The sequence below is a fragment of the Cinclus cinclus genome, chromosome 7 (genome assembly GCF_963662255.1).
Source record: "Cinclus cinclus chromosome 7, bCinCin1.1, whole genome shotgun sequence".
NCBI classification, from domain to species: domain Eukaryota; kingdom Metazoa; phylum Chordata; class Aves; order Passeriformes; family Cinclidae; genus Cinclus; species Cinclus cinclus.
In genome coordinates, this window is record NC_085052.1 from 8,987,003 (window position 1) to 9,008,989 (window position 21,987).

General features: G+C 37.4%; 1 protein-coding gene across 4 annotated transcripts in view; it reads right to left on the minus strand.

The window, feature by feature from the left end:
• The window catches only part of VTI1A (vesicle transport through interaction with t-SNAREs 1A), a 257,024-nt gene that overhangs the window by 234,249 nt on the left and 788 nt on the right, over positions 1 to 21,987 (minus strand). For 3 of the 4 annotated variants that reach the window (XM_062496219.1, XM_062496220.1, XM_062496221.1), the window contains exons 2-3: positions 15,982 to 16,040; positions 11,661 to 11,771 (exon numbers count right to left, since the gene is read on the minus strand). In XM_062496219.1, the coding sequence (XP_062352203.1) occupies positions 11,661 to 11,771; positions 15,982 to 16,040 (170 nt within the window). Of the gene's footprint in view, positions 1 to 11,660; positions 11,772 to 15,981; positions 16,901 to 21,987 lie in introns of those variants that run through there. The other variant, XM_062496218.1, reaches the window with a different exon arrangement.

Genomic DNA, 21,987 nt, shown 5'->3' on the forward strand with positions numbered 1-21,987 from the left:
TTTTGTAGGATTTTAATGATTCATGTCACTTCTGCATCAAAATCACAAATGCAGTGAGTACAGCTGGGGACCCAGGTGTGGAATATCAGAAATATAACCACTAATGCTTTGTTGCTATCAGAAATTCAGTGCTGAAGTCCTTGAAAGTGGATTGGATAAAATGTAAAAATATAGGGGCTTTTTTTCTGTTCAAATGACAAGTAGGTAAAAGAACTGATACATGATCCACCATAAGTGACTGAAAAGACAATTTCCAAAAAAGAAAAATAGTCCAAATGTATTAATGAACATAGTTATGCTTGTTAGCCATAGGATTACCTGGGCCCATCCCTGGGAGTGTTCAAGGCCAGACTGGATGGGCTTTGAGCAACCTGGGCTAGTGGGAAGATGCCCACGGGGAAAGGGTGCTGGAACTACGTGATCTTGAAGGTCCCTTCCAATCCAAACCACTCTGTGATTCTATGGTATTTCAGGCTACAGAAGCACCTGTCCTGGTTTCCTTTGTCTGATACAGGGTACAAGAAAGGGAATGGAAATTTCCACAGGGTCCAAATGTTTCACAAAGGATGGAAGGACCTCAAAAGGAAGTCTTGCTCCAAAAGAATACATTTATCTACATCAGGGGCAAGTTGGAGCTCTTCCACTATTTTTTTTTTTTTTGTAGTGTACATGATTTCAGGTTTCATTGCAGAATAGATTTGGCCCCATTCTTAGATCAAACATCTTCCCTTCAATGTGGTTCAAAGCTGCCTGAAATACCAGTATTTTGTTCAGACCCTCATGTCTGTTCAGTGCACACCTGAAATGGAGTTTCCAGTTCATTTTCCTGAAAAAGCAATTCTATTCAGATTCACATGCAGTAAGTGAGGAAAACTGGGGGATTTCGTCCAAGCAAACACCACCACTGTACAAGAAGCCCCAGATGGGAGAAAAGTCCTTAGCTAAGACATTTTTTAAAACATAAAAATGGCATGGAAACTGGTCCTACGTTATGAGAGAAGGGAACTCAGCAGTTCTGACCTTAACAACAGAGTACTTTTTAGGTACAAATTAAAAGTAAAAACTTCTAACATTTGCCCCAGAAAGGGAAACAAAAAAAGGAAAATGGAAAATGAGGAGAGAAAGGAGAAAATTTTCCATATGCCCATTCTAAAATACATGCATTTTAAACCAAGCTCTCTACAGGGCACAAGTGCTGAGCCACCGATCTGCATTGCTGAATGCCAGACTTTTAGTTCATGAATGGAAAAAAGGGATTTAATAACACGTTTGAAAGTGACTCCAAGTATGGGTCAGGAGAAAGATGCAGCCCAGGTACCTTCAACTGAAATAAAGATCTAACAGGAGGACAACATGACAGAAGGTAAGAAAAAGACAAAAGGAGCACTAAGGGTTTAAAAAGGCTGGGAAAGCAATTCAGGTTAGCAACCCCTAACTTAATCCTGACCTTTCTGTAACTTTTTACCTTGATTTAGTTGACTGAACTAACTTTGTGGGAAGCTTACACAACTGAACCAGAGAATCTGATTTCTCCCGAAGACTGGGCAGAAAGAAGACAGAATCACGTGGTCACTTGAGGGTCTAAATTACACTGAATTATGAAACAAAACAGTCAGTACAAATCAAGCATTTTCTTTTGAATAAAAAAATCCTAGCACTTGGTTTAGACCCTGCCTCAGCATTATTAGTTTTACTGCCAACCACATTAATCCAACATAAATACTTCTCCTTCTTTAAGGATGCTAGAAATTTTAACAGAAACATGTAACATGAAAACCTGTAGTTTCAAAGACAGCTGCTAATGGAACAACCTGTAATACTGACACTAACCTATATTTCTTAAACAAATAAAAATAATCACAAGAAACACATTAACATAACAACTCAGTCATTTGCATAGTTCTGTTTAGTTAATACTCATTACAGTGCCAAAGAGCTGTAGTCATGAGTGAGAAATCCCTTTGTGCTAGGCACTCCACAAATGGGGATCCCTGTGACAAAATATCTGCAGTTACATGTCCTAAAATACCAACCACCATAATGGAAAGTAACTTTTCAGATTTTGAAATAAGAGAATTTGCTTTGATATTAAGGCAGTTATTCTCTCTGAAATGAAATATTAACTGCCACATTTTTTTCCTGGTTGGTGATACGACCTAGAAAAAGTTACAGCTCGATTTAATAATGGCTCAAACCTTTACTCAGGAATCAGTGAAAAGGAGGTGTTAAATTCATAATGCAGGAGCACTTTCTAACTAAGGCCCAAGCCAAGACCCACCAGACACAATACAAGCCTTTTCTTTGACTTGCCAGAATTCACATTTGAATCTTTAGTGAACAGGTACAAAGCCTGCAATTGCAATTCAGTGCTTTCCACACTGACCAGGAGGGTAAGTTGGCAAACACTACCCTTATTCATTCTAGTCTTAACTTCCCAGAAAATAAAAACAAAAAAAAAAACCAAACTAAGGACATGTTGGAAAGTTGTGGGGGTTCTGAAAGTAAGCACAAATGCCACTCAATGGGAAACATGCAGAGGCCACACACACACTCCCCATTTCCTTTTATACGCCAGGCACCAAATATTTAGTTAGCAAAACCCTTTTTTCATTACACCCATCTGAAATGGTTAAATGTTACTATAGAGGGTAAAATTATTCTGTTCTACTGCTGATCCCTGAAGCCACCTGCTATATTCCTTTTTACTGTCTGTAATCTTTATATTTCTACTCTAATTTTCATTGATCACCTCTTTTAGGAGTGAAACCTCTGTAGTATTCATTCAATATTGGAAAAGGCATATTTTCCTCGCCCTGGCACCCTAAACCCAATTTATAAAAAGCAAATGAAAAGTAAGGGAGGTGCTGTATTTGATCCACTTATTATAAATGTATACAAACATTAAATTGTCAAATGTACAACTTTAGATCCTCTAGGCTTTGCAAGGATTTCCTCCCTGAGTAAGAACAGCAAGTTTAAATAGGCTTTGTAGCCAAGAACGACTTTTTGTTGAGGTTTATACAGCAGATTTAAGGGAAGCTGGCTGTATTTGGCTACTAAATTATTAGAGAGTAAAAATAAAAAGCTACCAAAGAAAAGAACAAAGATATTCACATTTTTACATATATTCCACATAGTAAAGAACACTACTAGGAGGAGGCAGAATCACTCTAAAACACTTCCAGCTCCATTTTTTCACTTTATATTCCTTTTTCACAACGTCTTAAGCCAGAAACAAGATGACATCTCCACTGGCATAAAAGTCCATATTTTTCTACCTCTGGTAGCCAGTTTTACAGGATGATAAAGTTCCTTCTGCATTTATTACTGGTATGTTAAAAAGAACCAGATTAGAGCACAAAATGGGGAGGTTTTTTTCTGAGAAAAAAGAGGTGCGGTTTAGTTATTTAAATACCATTTTAAAACATTTGCAGCTAGAAAATATCCAAGAAATGCAATATTTTTCACTACAAATTAAAGTCTACCTACAGAAGGAAACAGCACTCTAGCCAACACTGATGACATCTGCCTAAATAACTGCTTTGTTCTTGGGTTAGAATTTCGGGTAGAGGTGGAAACAAAAATTTACCATTTGGGTTAGTAAGAAAAATCAGCATAAAAAAGGTGGACTTTCTTGATTAGGTGATTTTTCTTAAGAATCCCTGACAATGTTTAGTTCATCTAACACATTAGCTTTTCACAAAGGCTGCTCAATCACTTATAGTAGACTTCCTGAATAAAGAGCCAGAAATGCAATTTAATCAAAATGTATTTCTATTGCACTAAGTTTCAATATCCACTTTTGGAAATTCAAGAGCATAAAAACAAAACTGTGCAAAACATGATACCTCTGGAAACTCTGATTTCCTGTGAAACACACAGAAGTTAACATGTAACACCACTAAACCAGTGCTACAGAAAGCACCAGAAAGAAAGAGCAAATACATCCATCACTGTTTCTTCATCTCTCATTAACAAATCTAAAATGTATTTGCACTTACAAGAATTTGCAACTGGCACAGAAAAAATTGTACTAGCCCAGTAACATCATAAATCCAGATTGTGTCTCCTGCTACTCTTTGGCAAAGGCTTTCAGCAGAAACAAGGTAACTAAAATATTATTAGTACCAGCAGAATATACAGAATGCTAGTATTTGTAATGTTTGACAACTGTTTGACAACCAGACGAGCAAAGTATTCAGTTATGCAAAGGTTTATATTACACTCCAATATTTGCTTATGATTCAATGAGAATTTAGATACGCATTTACTACGTAACAACAATATAAAATTTTCCCCTTGAATTCTGACTGAGAAAATATCAAGATAAAGAACAAACCTCTTGAAGTTGGGTAGAAATAGTTATTTTTAACACCAGTTCTTATATTTCAAGTTTCTCTTCATGGAAGCAACAAAACCAAGCTGGCAAAAAAAGCTGTTAACCACTCATTTGCCAACTAATTTTTGACATGGGACAGTTAATCAGTCACAAATAAGAAGTTCACCATTTACCAGATGGCAACTTCACTATAAAGGGAAGCTATTTTTGACCGTGGCAATTACTCTTCTCATGTTTCAAACACTACATTCTATTTTCACATTAATTTTTAAATCTATGTGGCTTTAACTTAAAATAAACTGTACATCAAAAGAATGGAAAATAAACAGCCAGGAACACAATTTGACGAATTGGATTTATTTAGTTTATTTAGCTAAACAGGGTCCATTGGATCTCTTTAATAGGCTGACAGTTGCACTGGGCTGGTTAATAAAACATTCAACACAGTATCTTCAGCCAATATAGAAATGCAAATCCCACCAGAAATATTTTATTCATGAAACAGTAATTTCAGTTACTACCAAAGCAAAAAAAAAAAAAAAAAAAAAAAAAAAAAATTGGGGGGGGAATGGGGGGGGGGGGGGGAGCGACACTTGCATTGCAAACAAACAGCGCCACCCAGCGTCACTGCACGGACAGCGCACCGGGACACCGGGAGCGGCTGGAATTAATCCTGCCCGGGTCTGACCAACCTCCTCTCGATTTCTTATCATTTACCAGCAGCACGTGTCTCTCCCTAGTCAGCAAAGAAATGCAAAATAGCTTCTCTCTAGCTAGGGGAAAAAAAAGAAAAAAAAAAAAAGAAAAGAAAAAACATAGTAACACGTTAAGGAACTCTAGAAAGTAGCTCTAGACTGAAAAGCAAACGTTCAAATGATGGGGGTTTTGCACAGTTTGCCTGATTTTTTTTTTTGTTTTTTTTGGTAATCTTTATATTTCTACCTCGTGATAGAAACAAAATCAAACTTCTACTTAAATGAGTGCAGGTGAGCAATACAATGAAGTGAGCATAAGGTTACTCTGTTTTCCTCATTCATCATTACCTCCTACACCCATGTTCAACTACAGGACCGTTATTAGGGCTGCTACCAAAAGCAGGACAGCGACAGCTGCTTCATTTTGCAAGACAGGTGTGGAAGCATCACTTGAGTAGAATAAGAAATCACTGAGGGAGTGGGAAACAATAAAGCCTTTCCTCTTGTGCCCCCCTCCCCCCAAAACCAGCATTCACCTTTTCTGTATGAAGTCACTTCGATCATCAGCTGGTTAGAAGTAATTTTGCATGAACACGGCTTCTTCCATTCTTTTAGAAAGAACAGCAAGCATACTTAATTCTACTATTTTGAGAAGTAGAAGTTTTAACATAAGAACAAACTCCAAGGTAAACAGAAATTGAAGTTCTCTACTTGGGGAAGGCTGATGAGGGCTGAAATCTGAACATCTCTACAAACTATCAGGTGAGAAAGACTGCTAAGTGAAAAAGGCAGATCTGATATCATGCTGAATTTCTATTACATGTCTTAAAACACATTTTACAGAGAGACTTCATTCTACCACAGACCACTTTTCAACTTAATTTAGTACAGAAACATTTTGTGTGTGAAGGGAGAAAGGAAAGAGGCACGAATGCTCACAACGCCCTGTGTGAGTCATACACCTTCTATTCACAGCTCCCAGCCACACAGTTATCAGACTCACCAAATCACTTCCTGAAAACACCTTTATTTGGAACCAGTCAGCCAAGTCTAAGCTACACAAATGGGTGTTTCTTAAAATCATGTGCATCACCTCCACCACAACTTGCTGAAGGACCAACAAAGAGACACCATAAAAATCACCAGTTTTAGCCTCATCTGTTAACAGAAGAGAGACACAGAATTTCCTGTGAGGGTCAAAGGGGAGAGAGTTGGTTGAGAGAAGAATCTAGATAAGGCATTAGCTTTACTGATGACAAAAAAATTGCTCCTTGGTTGCCTTCACCCAGCATGTTGTCTCTTTACACATTGAGTTACAAGATGCAGAACACATTTATTGGTCAAACACAGGATAATTCTTTGCAAGCAACACCTATAGTATTACAAAGCCCAGGAGGTAAGGTGAGTTTCACTGGTCTGGCCTCTCAGGAATCTCAGCTAAGATGATCGTAACTCTTTAGGTAAGCTATAAATTCAGTATGTTGACTCCTATCTTTCACACTTTCCTCCACAGAAAAGCATCTCATCACTAGTAAATTCCATTATGAAATAAATTTACTTCCATCTTCAAACTTCCACACAAAAAAAAAAGTAAAAAGAAATTTAAGACATAAATAGCTTAGAGCAAATTTTCTACAAGGGTTTTAAGTTAAACCACTTTCTAATATTTCATCAGTTTATGCCTTGAATGTTACCAAAATGAAAAAAAAAGAACATTTTTCCCTATATCACCTTTTCCCCATTTAAAATAGCAGTATTATAAATCAAGTAATGGCAAAAGGTCAAATGCCTCCACCTTTTCCCACCACAAACCCACCAGGGTGGGGCAATGAGTGAAAACAAGCTGAAGACAATGTGGAGTGAGCCTCTACAGAAAAGAAACCAGCCTAATGCACAGTCAGGCAGAAAAATATCAGAAGTTATTAGAAAAGTAACAGAGGAAAACAAACAGTACCTCTGTACGGAGCAGTTTGAGTAGAATGTAGAGGAGTGATTATTTATCTCAAGAAGGAGACAGTATCTATAAAAATGGCAGTGAAGGAACTTTTGTTCACAATATGCTTTTTCAAAATTATATTGTAACGTACATGGCCAGATAATTCAAATTCTTTCTTCTGAAACATAGCTCAATCTTGTGTGCACTAAAACAAATCCTCTACAACCCATTCAAAAGAGCTGTACTATTCACATAGTGAAAGCTAATCTGATTTCAGAAGTTTTAAATGTGTCAACAGATCAGGTTTCACTAAAGGTACCTGTACCAGCCCAGACAAGGTTCTTGAGAACACATGATGTTATGGCATGACTGATTCCCTGTTTTTAAAAACACTGTTGGGATACAACAATTAAGATATACACACAGCAGTCCCACATATGGCTCACAATCTTGTAAGTACAAAACATTATTTCACTATTTGCTTTATAAATCAAAATAACCGAGCAGCAGCAGCTGACTCAGTTTTAGTTCAAACTGGAGAGCTAGGGAAGACTGGCCATAAAGGTACAGCCAGCAACTTGTCATTTGACAAATGGTGTTCATTATGCTTACAGCCATATGATTACTTGTCTAGGTAGGTGACTGAACCTGAAATGGGGAAAGGGGTACTTGCACATAACTAACACAGTTGTATGAGTTGTTCAGGTGAGCTTCTGGACTCAGGTGGTGTTTGAGGGTCATACAAGACAGGTAACTTTAATCAAGGAAATTCCATTGTTTATCTCCTTAAATGTTTTTAAAGCTTAACAGCAGCTAAAATTTTAACAATGATCTTAAACAGAACCTGCAGGAGGTATAAATTGTAAATACATAACTCACTATTGACTGGAGCTATTGTTAAATGCCAGAAATGTTTAAATGTTTAGTCAAGTTTTGTACAATGCATCTATGTATCTGCAAATTTGTCCCCCCCTCCTTTTTTCTTTTAAAGGCTATTCTAATTACCAAATTCAGAATTACCAAAATCAACACCAGTTCTGAGGATTTAAAGGGAATGAGCTCTGTCTCCTGAACTGATAACAAATGCTATCAGCAAGATTTACCTCTGAGCTGCTGACAGGATAGGAACAGTTCCTATGTTGCCTCCTTTATTTGATGGCTATTTCTTCTTTCTCAATATACTCACCTCCTTTTCAACACTGATTGTGCAATATTCATTTTTGCAACACGAATATTACTGTATAATGTGGTCTTACAAGATTTTTTTATATGTCCTCATCTATTTGAATGTCTTATATGTCAACAGTAAGCTTTTCAGGAAAATAAATGCCTGCCTTTGTTTTTTTTTTTTCTATTTTATGGCACCCTGACATTGAGCCAGTATGTGGAACCCTGGGGATGGATACAAATGCTAGGAAATAACCACATATTAGCTAGGTCTATAGAGTCACATTTTCACATGTACTGGGATAGATTTAGCTCAAAGTAATGTTTATAAAATCTGGAAGCCTTTTACCACTGCATATCCCCACTGTTTGAAGGTAAGTGGCTACTTCTAGGTAACAATTAACATTAAATGCTTTATTTGTATGAATAAACGACGCCTATAGCCCATATATTTAAATATTTTCTTCTGCCATCAGAACTTACTTCAAACAGGCACCATGGACATTCTGCATCTGAAATTGCCAGGGAAAAAAATATTTTCAAACTTAAACCGCATAATGGTGCATCGGTAAAATGCAGAAGGACTTCCTGACAGGAAGATTGTTTTAAGCTTCAGGAACTCTTTCACAGGCGGTCCCAAGCTGTAGAGCAACCCGGAAAGCACAAGACTGTGATGTGCAACTCCATCTGGGACCACAAGATAGAGCCAGCAGCGTGTTCCAGAGCCCTGCAGCCCAGCAGAGCCCCGCTGGTCCCACCACACCTTCCCTGACCTAATGGGGACCAACCCCCCCAGAAACGAAGGGCTTGGGATGTGCTATAGAAAATGAGATCATAAACCCAAGATTTACATCTGCAAGAGAAAAAAGACGGCGTAAGTCTTATCAAACAGGTTCATTCTGTTTCAGTACGGTTATCGCAAGCCTGAAAGTTGGCTTTTCAAGATGTGTGCAGCTTTTCTGCAGAGAAGCATCACTTCATGTTTGCCCTGTTCTGATATTTTTCCCCAGAGAAGACTGCAGAGCACTGAGGTGAGCATCAGAAGCCACTCCGGACTCAAGCTGAGGTGCAGAGCTCGCTCTGTTCATTTTCCCCATCAGTATTCACAGTGCTATGCTTCCTCAGTACTTTTAAAGACAAAAATGTGCTATTCTTTTTTTCATTATCACTGTTCCCCTTCAAGAGAGAGGGCTAAGGCAGGGCAAGGTGTTTTTTTTTTCCTTGGATAAGATTTATTGCAATTAGTGTTTTACCAACTATGCACGTGCATTTACAGAGCATGGAGTAAATGCCTTTGCCTTCACACACCCCTGGACTGCAGGGCACTGACACCTAACTGCAGGTCTCAAACCAACAAGGATTAGCAGTGAGAGGAAATAAATCTCCTATTTTCAACTTTTTCCTATTTGATTCCAAAGTTAGAGATGAAAAGCCATGTTTGGAGTAACTTTTCTAAGTACAGCTTAACAGAGCTTAAATCTGTATTTTTCAGAATATACTTCAACACAGTAAAGTGTATGGGGAAAAAACCCCTACATATTCACAAAGATGCCACAGCACCTAGTAAATAATATTATAGTGATGGCATTTTGTCATTATTGCACACACCGCTCAAGATAAAATAAACTCACCAGTTACATATTAAATGTTAAAAATAAATTTTAATGTTGTCCATCCTGCCAGTAAAGAATGAACAAGGGAACAGTCCACAAACCCCATGTTTCCTTCTCCTAGCTTTAAACATGTTGTCATTCTGCTGTTTTCCATAACTGTTCGGGTGAGGGCAAATTTTCAGATGCTATAAGGCATTCAAATAACCACAAGATCAATTCTCAAGTTATCAATTAATATTAAATAAAACTACTAGTGCTGGTTCTGCATTCACTTTAGGTTTGAAATACAGAACACAATGAAAAAGACTGTCCACTGAGGTATGCAGTTTTTGCAATTGATTTTGTTTTTTAGTTTCCAACAAGTAGCTATTTGCCTGGATAATAATCCAAAAAGAATCTTATATCCTTATGTACAAAATTAGAAATATATTAGTACTTAGAAACTGGAACTGTGTAAAGCATTTAGTTGTAACACCACTGTTTGCTATAAGTGAGATTTTTTTCAAGCACAGTTGTTTTCTTCCAGCACTTTACTCCATCCTTCACATCATTTTCTTTCCTTGATCTTCTGCTGAAGATCCTTGGGTTTGGAACTGCTGCTTCTACCCATTATTACAATCTGTTCCTTCCTCTTTCTCATGTTTTTGCTTCTTCACTCTGCGAACAAACTTATGTTCCTGTGATCATGTAACTCCCAGTGCTATGATGCTATTTCTTGCACTCATTTCTCCTCTTCCCTATAGTGCTCTGTTCTGAACTCTCTCATTTTCACTTGCCTGGGAATATGAAAGTATGAATTCCACCATCTATCCACATATAGAAATAGGTCAGGAACAAATACATGCTGACAGCAAATTCTCCAATATCTGAGAAGATCAACAGCATTCACAATTGGTCCAGAAATTGCTCTCTCTGGGAAGTCACTGTTTGGCCACATGCAATTCCTACAGGGGAACAGATGAGACTGCCTCAAAATTTTGATGCAAGTCTTTTTATTACAACAGTCCTCAAACTTTACAAACTGCAGCCATCTTCTCATACATTTTTGTGCAACTGCTCAACTTGGCAGAAGCACACAGGAGTGACAGTCAGCTGGATTTCTTGGCTGCAGGTATAAACATTGACTCCCCTCCCCTGAAGGATTAAACTGCTGCCAGCAACCTGAGGAAATTCACAGTTCCCCAGTGAATGGAAAATACTGCCACTAGTTATTTCTTTCTCCCTACCCTGGAGGAACTGAGCTGCTGCCAATTAACATAGCATTTTCCTACACTTTGCAATCCCTTTGAACTTTTTCAGTATTTTACAGGAAACAGTTTTGTCTCTATGTAAATCTATTCAGTGCAAATCCCAGTCACAAAAAAAGGACTGATAACTGTAACAGAAGCCCCTAGACAAGGGAATCTTGTTAGTCTGCATCCATTACTCAAAAAATGTAGTATTTATAACCAATTTGTACAAAAGCCAAGAGGAATCCAAGTGCAATGGAAAAGAAAACACAGTGACTAACAAATAAAGTACACATGAGATAAACAACATTCAAAAATTCCACGGATTGGAGATTATAGTGCTTTTCATGTTACTGCCCACATTACTACAAGCTGTCGTTCCTCGAGAAACAGGATTAAAAGCTGACTATTTTGCATGCATCATGAACACTCAAAATGTTTAATGACAGAGAAACAACAGAGTTACAGGACAAAGGGACAGGAGGCTAGCAACTGAAATATTTGTATGGGACTGCTGCCAAAAGAAAAGCTTCTCTTCACCTGTCCATAAACATAGCAGGATACATGCAGAACTCATCTCACACTAGTCAAAAAAGCCCTCTCATTTGCCTGAAAAACTGCATTGTTTTATTTTAAAAATCCTTAGAGAAGCCTTCTTTATGTAATATGTTAAAAACTCACAAAATCAGCTTCAAGTTTTCCCATTTCTTGTTTGTAGCTTCTCATTCGACTGCTGTACATCCCTCGGCTTTGAGGTGGGATCTCTCGAACTTCAAGTTCCATCTGCTCAAGCTGACAAAGTAAAAACAAAGAGGAGGTATATAAATCAAAAGGTTAATTAAACAACAAGAAATTTACCTAAGTTGAAGAAATATTCCTTCTTTATAAGGAAAAGCGTTGCTTATTCCGCAATACACAAACAATTTATCAAAATCTTTGCACAGTCTTATGTCAAGGAACAAGTGACAACATTAGTATTGCTAACACTCAGAGGGAATTATTCGAGCCAAACATTTTTTGATTTCAATTCCAGCTGTGATGAATACATCTTATTACAAAAAGATAGCAAAACTGAGGATAATTCCTGCATATGAGCATAGTTCCAAAGAAAGCCTACCTCCACCTAGCTGTGTGGTTTTGGAAACCATTGGCTGAAAAGTATTTTATTTATATATACATATTTTTGAAGTTTTATTTACCACCAGCCTGTATGTTTAATAAAGTAACTCTTATGTTTAATAAACTGATTCTTTTTTCTTTAAACATTGCTAACTCAGCAGAATTACATAACCTGTCTTCCTAAATCTACGTCCCAAATGTTTATGTTAGTATAACAAATAGCTGAATTTCAGGATTCAATGACAATGCTATACAATAACTTGTATACAGTCAAATGGATTAAAAAATTAGAGACATATTCTATCTTTCAAAAGTTTTTTTTATTTATTCTTGCCATGTGGAATTCTAAGGGGCCTGAAATACTAAAATATGGAACACTGGTACAGCAAATCAAAAGTTGTAAATGAGAGCTGCTAATTACCTGCCCACTGGGTCTTGGAGCCTGCTCTAAATGGTGCTGTCTGTTCAGGAATTCTACTCTGAACAGCAGAAAAAACCCACACCTACCTTTTAAAATCTTTCCAATTTACTTAAAAAAAGATAAAAGAATACCTCTCTTTGGTTGCTGTAGGCACCTGAAACAATATTTACTCACCTCCTACTGATCTTGGTTGAGCAACATGGCATAGGAGCAGAAATGCTTTTCAATTAGGTTCCCAGGCTACTGGTTGCAGGTCTTCACAAGGGACTGCTAGAAATTATTCCTATGTAATCACTTGCTTACACTCTGAAATTTCATCTCATATCATAAGAAAAGCATCTGAATTTAATCAATGGATGCCAGATACTCAAAAGTCATTTTGCCTGATCTATTCTGATTATACAAAATTATATTCAATAATAAACTATAAAGCAGACTTTAATTAAATAGTCGCTAATGAATTGAAACACACAAAGCAATTTCTAATTCTATGCAGGTCTTTAGCTCAGGCTTAACTTTCCAAAGGGATATTATAAATTAAACCAACAACTGGAATTAATAGCTTATTTCTTAGCAATTTCATCTTCATGTATTTGATCTCAAATGTTCTATAAACATTTCTCTCGTATCTACCTATCTATATACATATATGTGCAAGGATGGGAAATTTTAATGAAGTCCCAATTCTTGTCTATTATATAAAAACATCTATCAGTAAATCCAGAATTTGCACCCACAATCAGACCACAGTCCATGAAATCCACAAAGTCCATGAAATCTAAAATTTTCATTCCAAAGAATCAACATTAGAGATTGTAAGGTCCAAGGAACAACAATGAAGCACATTTAGGCTGACCAGTATTTACCAATGTCTTTTCATCATGAGATTAAATGGGTTCACTTTGTGGCTGGGCTGAGAAATTTCAAGAGAAGCCATGCAGAAGACAGTGATCTGAGTAAGTGTGAATCTAAATGCAACTTAATTTGATTATGTCCATTTCCAGAACTCATATTATTGGTCTTAAAATAGTATTTTTTATAAATAACCAAAAGTAGAGCAGCCCTGCATATTTCCATTCAAAAATACAATGAAGTAGTGTGGCTAATGCTGTCTACTCCAAAATAAGTCTCCCCCTCCTACAGGAAGCTCTCCATATGAATCTGCTCTGGGCTCTGGAATCAGCTGCTAGCATTTCAAGAAACTTGTAAGCTTCACTATTTTACAGGAACTAGAACAGAGATCTAAACTAAAAAATGCAAGCCAAGAATAACCCAGCATTTGCAATGCAACAACTCTGTGATGCATTCTTCATCAAAGATAAAGGCAAATAACAGAGAGAGAGAGTTCTGTCTTCTTGAAAGTAGAATCTCATTCAAAAATTCACAATTCTTCCAGCACATGGTAGATTTTATACTTGAAGAATTTCCCCAAGGTTAGCTCAACTATCACCTTTCTTAATAACCTGGTAAAAATAACAATCAGATACTCCACATCCAATATAGAACAACAGGATTTCTCTCCAGAGATTTCTTACTCCACAGGTCTGCTTGGAAAAGCAGCCTGGGAGTCTGAAAGTTTTCATGTCAGTTCTGCACATACATCAAATCAATTACACCAGTGGTTTTACCCAAACAAAGCAGACAGTGTTTAAAAACCATCACTGCTTTGTGAATACAAATAAATTATCTCTATAATAATATTTATAATTCATGAGAGTGTTATTTCCTAGCCAAGTAGGAAATAAAACAAAATCAGATAATCCCACCTTTGACTATGCAAGAAAATGAAGTAAACCAATGTAAGAAAACTATCAGTAGCAAGGAATTAGTTTTATTTTGATTTTCTACTGTAGCCTCTAGTTTAAAAGAGGATCTTTTTAATCAGTTCTGTTATTAGCAGGTTTGTTCAAATTGGTTACTAAACCCAAGCCTTGACATTAATCACAAACATGTTGGGTAATTGCTCAAACCCAATAATTGAATCTAAAGACCTAAACCAAAAGAGTGAAAGAAAAGAGTACATTAAATAAAGATCATCATTAGGATAAAAATACAGATACTGGCTTTATTTTTTCATCTTGTAATAAATAGAAACTTAGATGAACTTTTTCTGACATAAGGAGAGAAGTAAGAAGCCATTAACTCAATTTCTGCTACATGCAATCTATTTGGAGTAGAAAACCAAATGTGAATGACCACCCACACTGCAGTTTCTCTGTACTGCTCTGTCTTTTGCCACGTCAATTTGTAGTGAAAATGAGCTGAAAAACATTTCTAGATTTCTACTTTTTGCAGTTGTTTGAATACGAAAGTGCCCAAAATGCCATAATGTATCTTCAGAACATTCTCATGAGATGAGACAGTAATTTTACCATGTTTCTCACTGGAGATACCAAATCAGGAAGGTTAGGTGCCTTGTTATCCTTACAAGGCAAAACTGCAGGAACTCATCCCAAGATCCAGCTTTTCTGGATGCTATTCCAATGCTCTGGTCTAAAAGACTAATTCTATTTTTAAACCAAAAACACCATCTATGCCTACAAACAGTTGAGAGGCTTTTTGTTCCTATTCCACTTCAAAAAGTTAATTTTATTGTTTAGTTAGTAGCCAAATAATTGATTCAAATTCTCTCCATTATAAGAAATTCAGGGGTAGAAAAGCTAATTTCTTTCCCTATCCCAACATTCAGATTACATTGCTGACATTAGATAAACCAAACCCATTTGCAAGCAATAAACAAAAGCAACTTCAGGTAAGGAACTATTGGCCATGTAGGATAAAGAAAATCTCAGCTGTCACCAATACCTTACTCCACATCTACAAAACTACTCTTACACTCCTCCCAGATGGAAGACACAACAGGCTGTAATGGGAACAAAATAAATTAAAGAAGAGTCACAGTTGCTTAGCACATGTTGCTTGTCACATACTGGGGTGTTTTTGTTAGTGTGAATCACAAATTAATGCTTGGTTAACACCTACACTCTTCTTGGATCCCTGACCCACACTGCCGTGGCCCCTTTGCCCTCACCTTTAAGTCTCACTTGCTAAAATGGAAAAAAGATATATTGCTCTACATGACATTCTGATAGATGAAATTAAGTAGGTGCCTGGGTCTTACAAGTCAAAAACAAAGTCGTGGTGTGCAAATATTTAATTCCATTCCCAAAGTAAAAGACCTAAAACCTAACCCCTAGTTTTAGAGACCTAAACTCTAAGTCTTTAACCGCTTATTGACTTACAGCAATAGTGCAAGCCTTGCACACTTAACACAGGATTAAAAAAAGATACACTCTTCTTGTATTTCAAATCCTCAAATAAGAACTATTACAAGACTATTATTTCATTTTCTAATACATCACTGTTAAGTATTTTTAGGGCATGAGTGTTAAATGTTACTATCAATGATGCTACTTTTCTTTTTAGGAATTTGCAGTTAATATATGAAAAGCCAGAACATACCAGTTCCCTCGCTTCTTCGAGCTGTTTCTCAACATTTGCAACCATCTGCTTCTTCTCATCTGAAACAAAATTGTGAAAATACCAATATAATTGTGCTCTCACCATGAAAGAAAAAACATACCATTTCAAAAGATTGTATGTATCAGCTAAAACAGACTCAAGATTTATTCTGTGTGACATCCTCACACATGGTGATCCACACATTAGTAAAAAAAAAAAAAAAAAAAAGACTGGAGAATCCTTGAAGTCTTCTGCCTTGTTATGCAGCATTTGCTAGTTGGGAAAGCACTTACAGCTGCTTCAGCAGTAGGAATTATGCCTCAGCAGACACTTGCTGGTGTGTACAAATGGATGAGAAGGCACATACATACACTAAATAGGAAAAAAATCATTTAAGAACAAAGGCTTAACATAATTCATTTGCAAAATATGAAATGCACAAAAGTAAGCATCCCAATTAAAATTAACTCCAGTTCTGAAGAAATATGATGTTTCTATTCCCCTACTCCTATGCTGGGTCTAGAATTGTTTCTTTTGTTTCAACAGATATAAAATGAAATGCCACAGGAACTTAAAATAAAACCACTGTCTTCTAGTAGCAGTAAAAATGGAAATTAGTAATAAAATATTAAATTTTTAAAAAATTCAAGTAAGTTCTAAGCTATACATAGCAATCACCATCTGCCAGGTTCCCCAGCTCTATCCCAGCTACAGAGACTTTTTGACCTGCCTCCAACCATTCACTCGCAGGCAAAGAATCCATTCTGAACTGAGAACTGAGACTCAGTTTCACATCATCATATAAATTCCAATTGCTTCACAACTTGGTTTGTTACAGCATGAAAGGGAACAGAGAAATAATCAGACACTGGATAATAAAACATCCCCACACTGCTTCATTACTGTGAGTATTCAAGGGTTGCAGTCCTACCATCTCATATTCCAGCCTCCAGACTCTAAATCCACCCGTTGTGTCTATGAAGTTAACAACAAAACTCTGAACACACAAATGGTTTGCTTGAAATCAGGAGTATCATGAGACATCTGTACTGGTGGTGTGCCTGATGAAGCAGATAAAAAGTGAATGTCACCGAAGTGTCTCCAGTTACAGCTCCCCAGAGGCCATGATGGGTAAGTCCACGTATCTCTAAACTTCAGAGCCTTGTTTTAAAGTCTGAATCCCCTTGGTTCTCTTCCACATGATCTCTTTGTATCCTGGAACTGACACATTAAAGACCAAAAGGGACTATCTGATGATCTCCTTCGATCCTCTGCATTCCACAAGCCACTGAATTTCATGAGGGGACTCTTTAATAAAGGAACATAAATCAGCTTCTCACAGGCTGAAATGCCTATCCATCTAGCCTCTCATTCACCTAAAATACTCGATGCTCTCATTCAAGGACACAGGAGCATCACGATCTGTCCTTCCTCAGTTACATACACTGGAGCTCTGCCTGCAGAGAGGATCAGGCTTGGGATCATCTTTCCTGCAAATCTGGAATTCACACTGCCACATCTGGTGGATACTACCCCAACAGAAGATGCAGGAAATATTTTCTGTGTAGCACTTTTAGTTTTCTGCAAGCAATGTCTTCCTTTAATTCCCCACCAGGTTCTCATGATGGCACCCAGGCCAGAAAACTCAGCATTTTATCTTCTAAAATAAAAATAAAAAAAGAAATCTGCCCTTTTCCCCCCACCCCCCACATACCATTTCTATTTTCATATCCCAAAACATCTCTGTTCTTTCCCTCATTTGGAAGCTAGCAAGATGACAATGGACAAAAATAAAAACAGTGGAAGATATGAAATACACAGCATCATTTTATTGAAGCTGAAATAAAATTTAAAATATAGCAGCAGAAAATAAATGTACTATATCATTTTTAGTACTTCCCTGAGTTGTACTAGATCACAATTTTCATACACATTTAGGAACCTGAAATTTAGGAATATAAAACTGGGGGGGGGTTGGAAGGTATTTCATGCTGACCAAATCCTGCTTGTACTTGTGATTACAAGAACTACTTCACTGGCCAGTAAGTCCTACTGATCCACACAGAAATTTAGCTGCAGACCTTTTGCAGTAGCTCATTAGTACAGAAGGTCTGGCTAAAACCTCTCCCATAAAATTAGGAGACGGTATTCAAATGATCTCAAATTGTTTAGTTAATTAAATTTTAACCCAACTCCAGATTTTAACACTGGCCCGGGTACATAATCACCCAGACGATGCCCAGGACAACTGCCTTTATTTTTGCTTTAGCTACAGATATGTGGGCAGGCACATGGTAACATCCCAGCACTACAGGTCTGGAGCAGGATCTTCGCAGACTTCCAGGAGAGCAGCTAAACTTGTTGCAACTGCTGATGCTCTAGGGCACAAAATACCATGTAACCATGGTTTCCAAAGCATTTTTCAAGTTTACTTCAATGGTTAAGCAAAGGAAACAACTTATTTCACAGCCAGAATCCCCATAGGAAGGGGGGCACAATGCTCACAGGATGACTTACTCAGAGACTGAAAGTGAGATCCAAGGGAGTTCCTCTGGGTAAGAGAAGTTTGCCACTTACCAACTGGATCAGGACAAACAAGTTTCAGTCCAATTAAAGGTGCTCATATTAATAACTGTATTAGTCCACTGTGACTTAGCAGTTTTCAACCTGCATGCTCAATCATTTCCTTAAATACACTTCCACAGGAAATGAAGAAAAAGGTGTTTTATAACTTTTCATTTTGATTGATAATTCAAATATCCTTTAGAGAAAATAAAGAACAACGCTCCATCAAATACATCTAAATGTAATTTTCCCCTACATTGCTAGACAGAATGTCCCAAACAAAATATTCCACATAGTGTGTATAATTTAAGTGGTGAAACTGAAAAAACTATAGATAAAGACTGGGAAAATAAAGGGGGTTTTCCTCTGTGTAGGATTGCAAAAAATATCTGTTCTCTGTTTGTACACAACACAACACTCTGGCTGTATTACTTTTCTAAAAGAAACAAGCTTTCACTACATTTCCCCCAATTCTTTCAACTTTGCCCTGGCATTAGACACTTTGTCTCACAAAATAACAGCAGTTACAGAAAGGTGAGAATCTGTCTGCAAGGTTGGAAAGGTAGCACAGCACTGGTTTCATCTCAAAGTCAACAAGGAGATTAAAATAACCTGGGTCAAGACTGAATAGCCTCACTGCTTGTGGAATTGCTTCTTTTCATTAGAACATGCTGAGGAAGAGACTAAATAACAAAGGGCTTCAGTTCACAGACCACTTGCAGATGTTGCTGTGCTCGCTCAGGTGGTTACATGCTCACCACTGCCAGAAGTTATTGTCCAACAGCAGAGATAAGTGGAATACATACATTTCTCTCTTTGGGTTACAAAACTGGGTTCAAGAGGCATAACATAATGAGCCAGACCTAAAACTGAGACAGTAAACTTCAGTACAGGAGTACAACAGAAAATTAAAGGTAAGGCTTTCTTCAGCTAAACCTGTTAGCAACTGAAATGCGACACTTTGATTGCCCAGCAGAAAACACAGGTACCAAGTATCAGAAAAATAGTAGCACTCCAGTCCAGAGCCATCACAACCCAGAGGCTACTGTGCTGGGAATAGGCTAAGTATCACCGTTTGTGCTGATAAAACTCTTTCACATCAAGCAATCAAAATGTATATTAATTTTTTTGGTCAAATCACAAGACAGATGTTTCTCTGAAACACCAAGGTGCATTAATAAAACATATCAATCAATGATCTTTATTCTTCAAAGACCTGCAGCAGCATCACAGAAAATCTATTTAAAAGGCATTTCTCTATTTATAACTTTCTTTAATCCTCCCGGTGATGTCCGCCTCAACAACAGAAGACATTTCTTCCCAAGATGTTCTATTGTCCCTGCTACTTATTGTTTGTGTGGCATCAGAGAGCCTTTGTTGCAGTTCTTGCTGAACTATTTATGCATTTGTGACAACAGGATTGTCTGCTGAGCCATCATCCTCCTAGAACACAAGACAGCATCACCTCCAGACAACACAGAATGCAGGAATGTTGCAAAAGCAATTAACCAGCATTTCTCCATTACAGCGGGTCCATCTTGGGCAGCAGAGGGAAATAACCAGTCACTAGATCAGGAGATCTCTCTTTATTATGCAGAGTGGCACAAGTCCTTACACCTTTCATCCTGCTCCTTCCAGCGGGGAGGAAGAAGGCCATCAGCAATCTCTCAAGGCCATCAGCAGTCTCTCAAATCACTGCTGCTGAAAACTGTCACCTCATGTTCCCCTCCCACCTCATAATCCTCTTTTTGAGGCTCTCCCAGCCATCGTCACAAGAACTAACTGGAACTTCTGGTGATGAAGAAGCAAAGATCCTGCAAATATTCCTATTAAGAAACAAGGAAAAAACGTGCATTTAAAATATTTCTGATAAAGTGTTCAGCATAATCAGAGATTTTTTTTTTCAGGTGGTCAAATGCCTCTATTAGCTAAGACTTCTTAGCTTAGTTTGTTTTGAAGCCATGGAAAAGGTTTTTCCTGATGAAAGACAGAATGGCCCTGAAAACAGAAGCAATACCTAAGCCATAAATGTACAATGCAAGAAGCAGCCTTAATGCAAGTCAGTTCAAACCACATATGACCAACCTCAAATATAATAGCAGGGGGATGGGGTGGGGGGGGTAGGAATAACTGTTGTCTTGACTCCATTTAGCCCAGGACCATGTTACTGGTCCTGAAGGGAACATGCATTCTGCCTCTTCTGAGAGGATGGCAAATTCTATAAAAAAAGTAACCTTCTAATGGTCTCATAAAAAAGTGATGATTTCAAAGCCTGCTGCTTCTAGGCTACGTCACTGTTGAAGCCAATACTCTTTAAACATCTTTTATTTAAGCTCCAAAATCTCCCTAAGTGAATAAGGGAGACTGATTCAAAGAGAGGGTTATGGAAATCCACTACTATTATGCAGAATATTCTTCCTACCATTGAACAGACTCTGATGACTTCCAAAATCTATACAATTAGGAACTCAAATCTCTATTATTTACAATTAAGGAATTAAACCTCTCTTTTCCTATAAATCAGTCTAAGACTATTGATTTTCAGAGGATGAGCCAGTAGTGTATTTATGATGTCTCTCTGTTCCTACCAGAGGTCCTTACATTTACTGTTCAAAAGTTAAGAAGCCTATGAAGTATTCCCTGCATCCTCTCAGTAAATAATTACAGTGCCCATTTACAGGTTAAATATAATTCCTGAGATTAAATTACACCAGTTCTAGCATTCAATCACAGGAACTCTGATTCATTCTCTTCTTCATTTTGTAAGTTTCCATTAGAAAACAGACAAATTTTTCCACCTCGGCTACAGCTTCTGACTGAATTAGCTCCCTGTGTCCTTGCTGTTAAGATTAAGAGCAAAACATCTTTGTTAAGGAAAAGGCATTGTTTCCTTTAAGCATGGAAGTCAACCCTGTTTTTTTCAGAAGACTTTCTAACTTGCTAAGATTAGAATTTGACATAATCTTCCAGAATCAAAAAGATCTTTTATTCAAAATCCCTTGAGATCACACATTTTAGTTGACCACCTACCTCAAATCCTGTTTAGAGTCACTACTTCATCACTTCATGTTGCATTTCCCACTCTAAAAGTAGGATGTTATTCTTTGGTCCTGGATGCATGATACCTTTTCCTTTAGTCATATGAAAAGTACACCATTAGTATGTGTTTATTTCCTTCTTATACACTCCTATGGTTAAGGGTCCCAAACTTTTGGGTAATATGCATAAGAAGCAGAGGCAGAAATATTAAACAAGCTGGAAACAGAAGTGGGATTAAGCTGAGCTAGAAGAGGAACAGATGAGAAAACCATGAGTGCAAACTTCCCTCCATCTCACACTCAGAACCCTGTGTTGGGGCAATGATTCCCATGTGCTGGAAGATTCAGCTGGGCTGATTAACCAGGTTATAATTTTCATTTTTCTGCTCTTACAGACAGTATT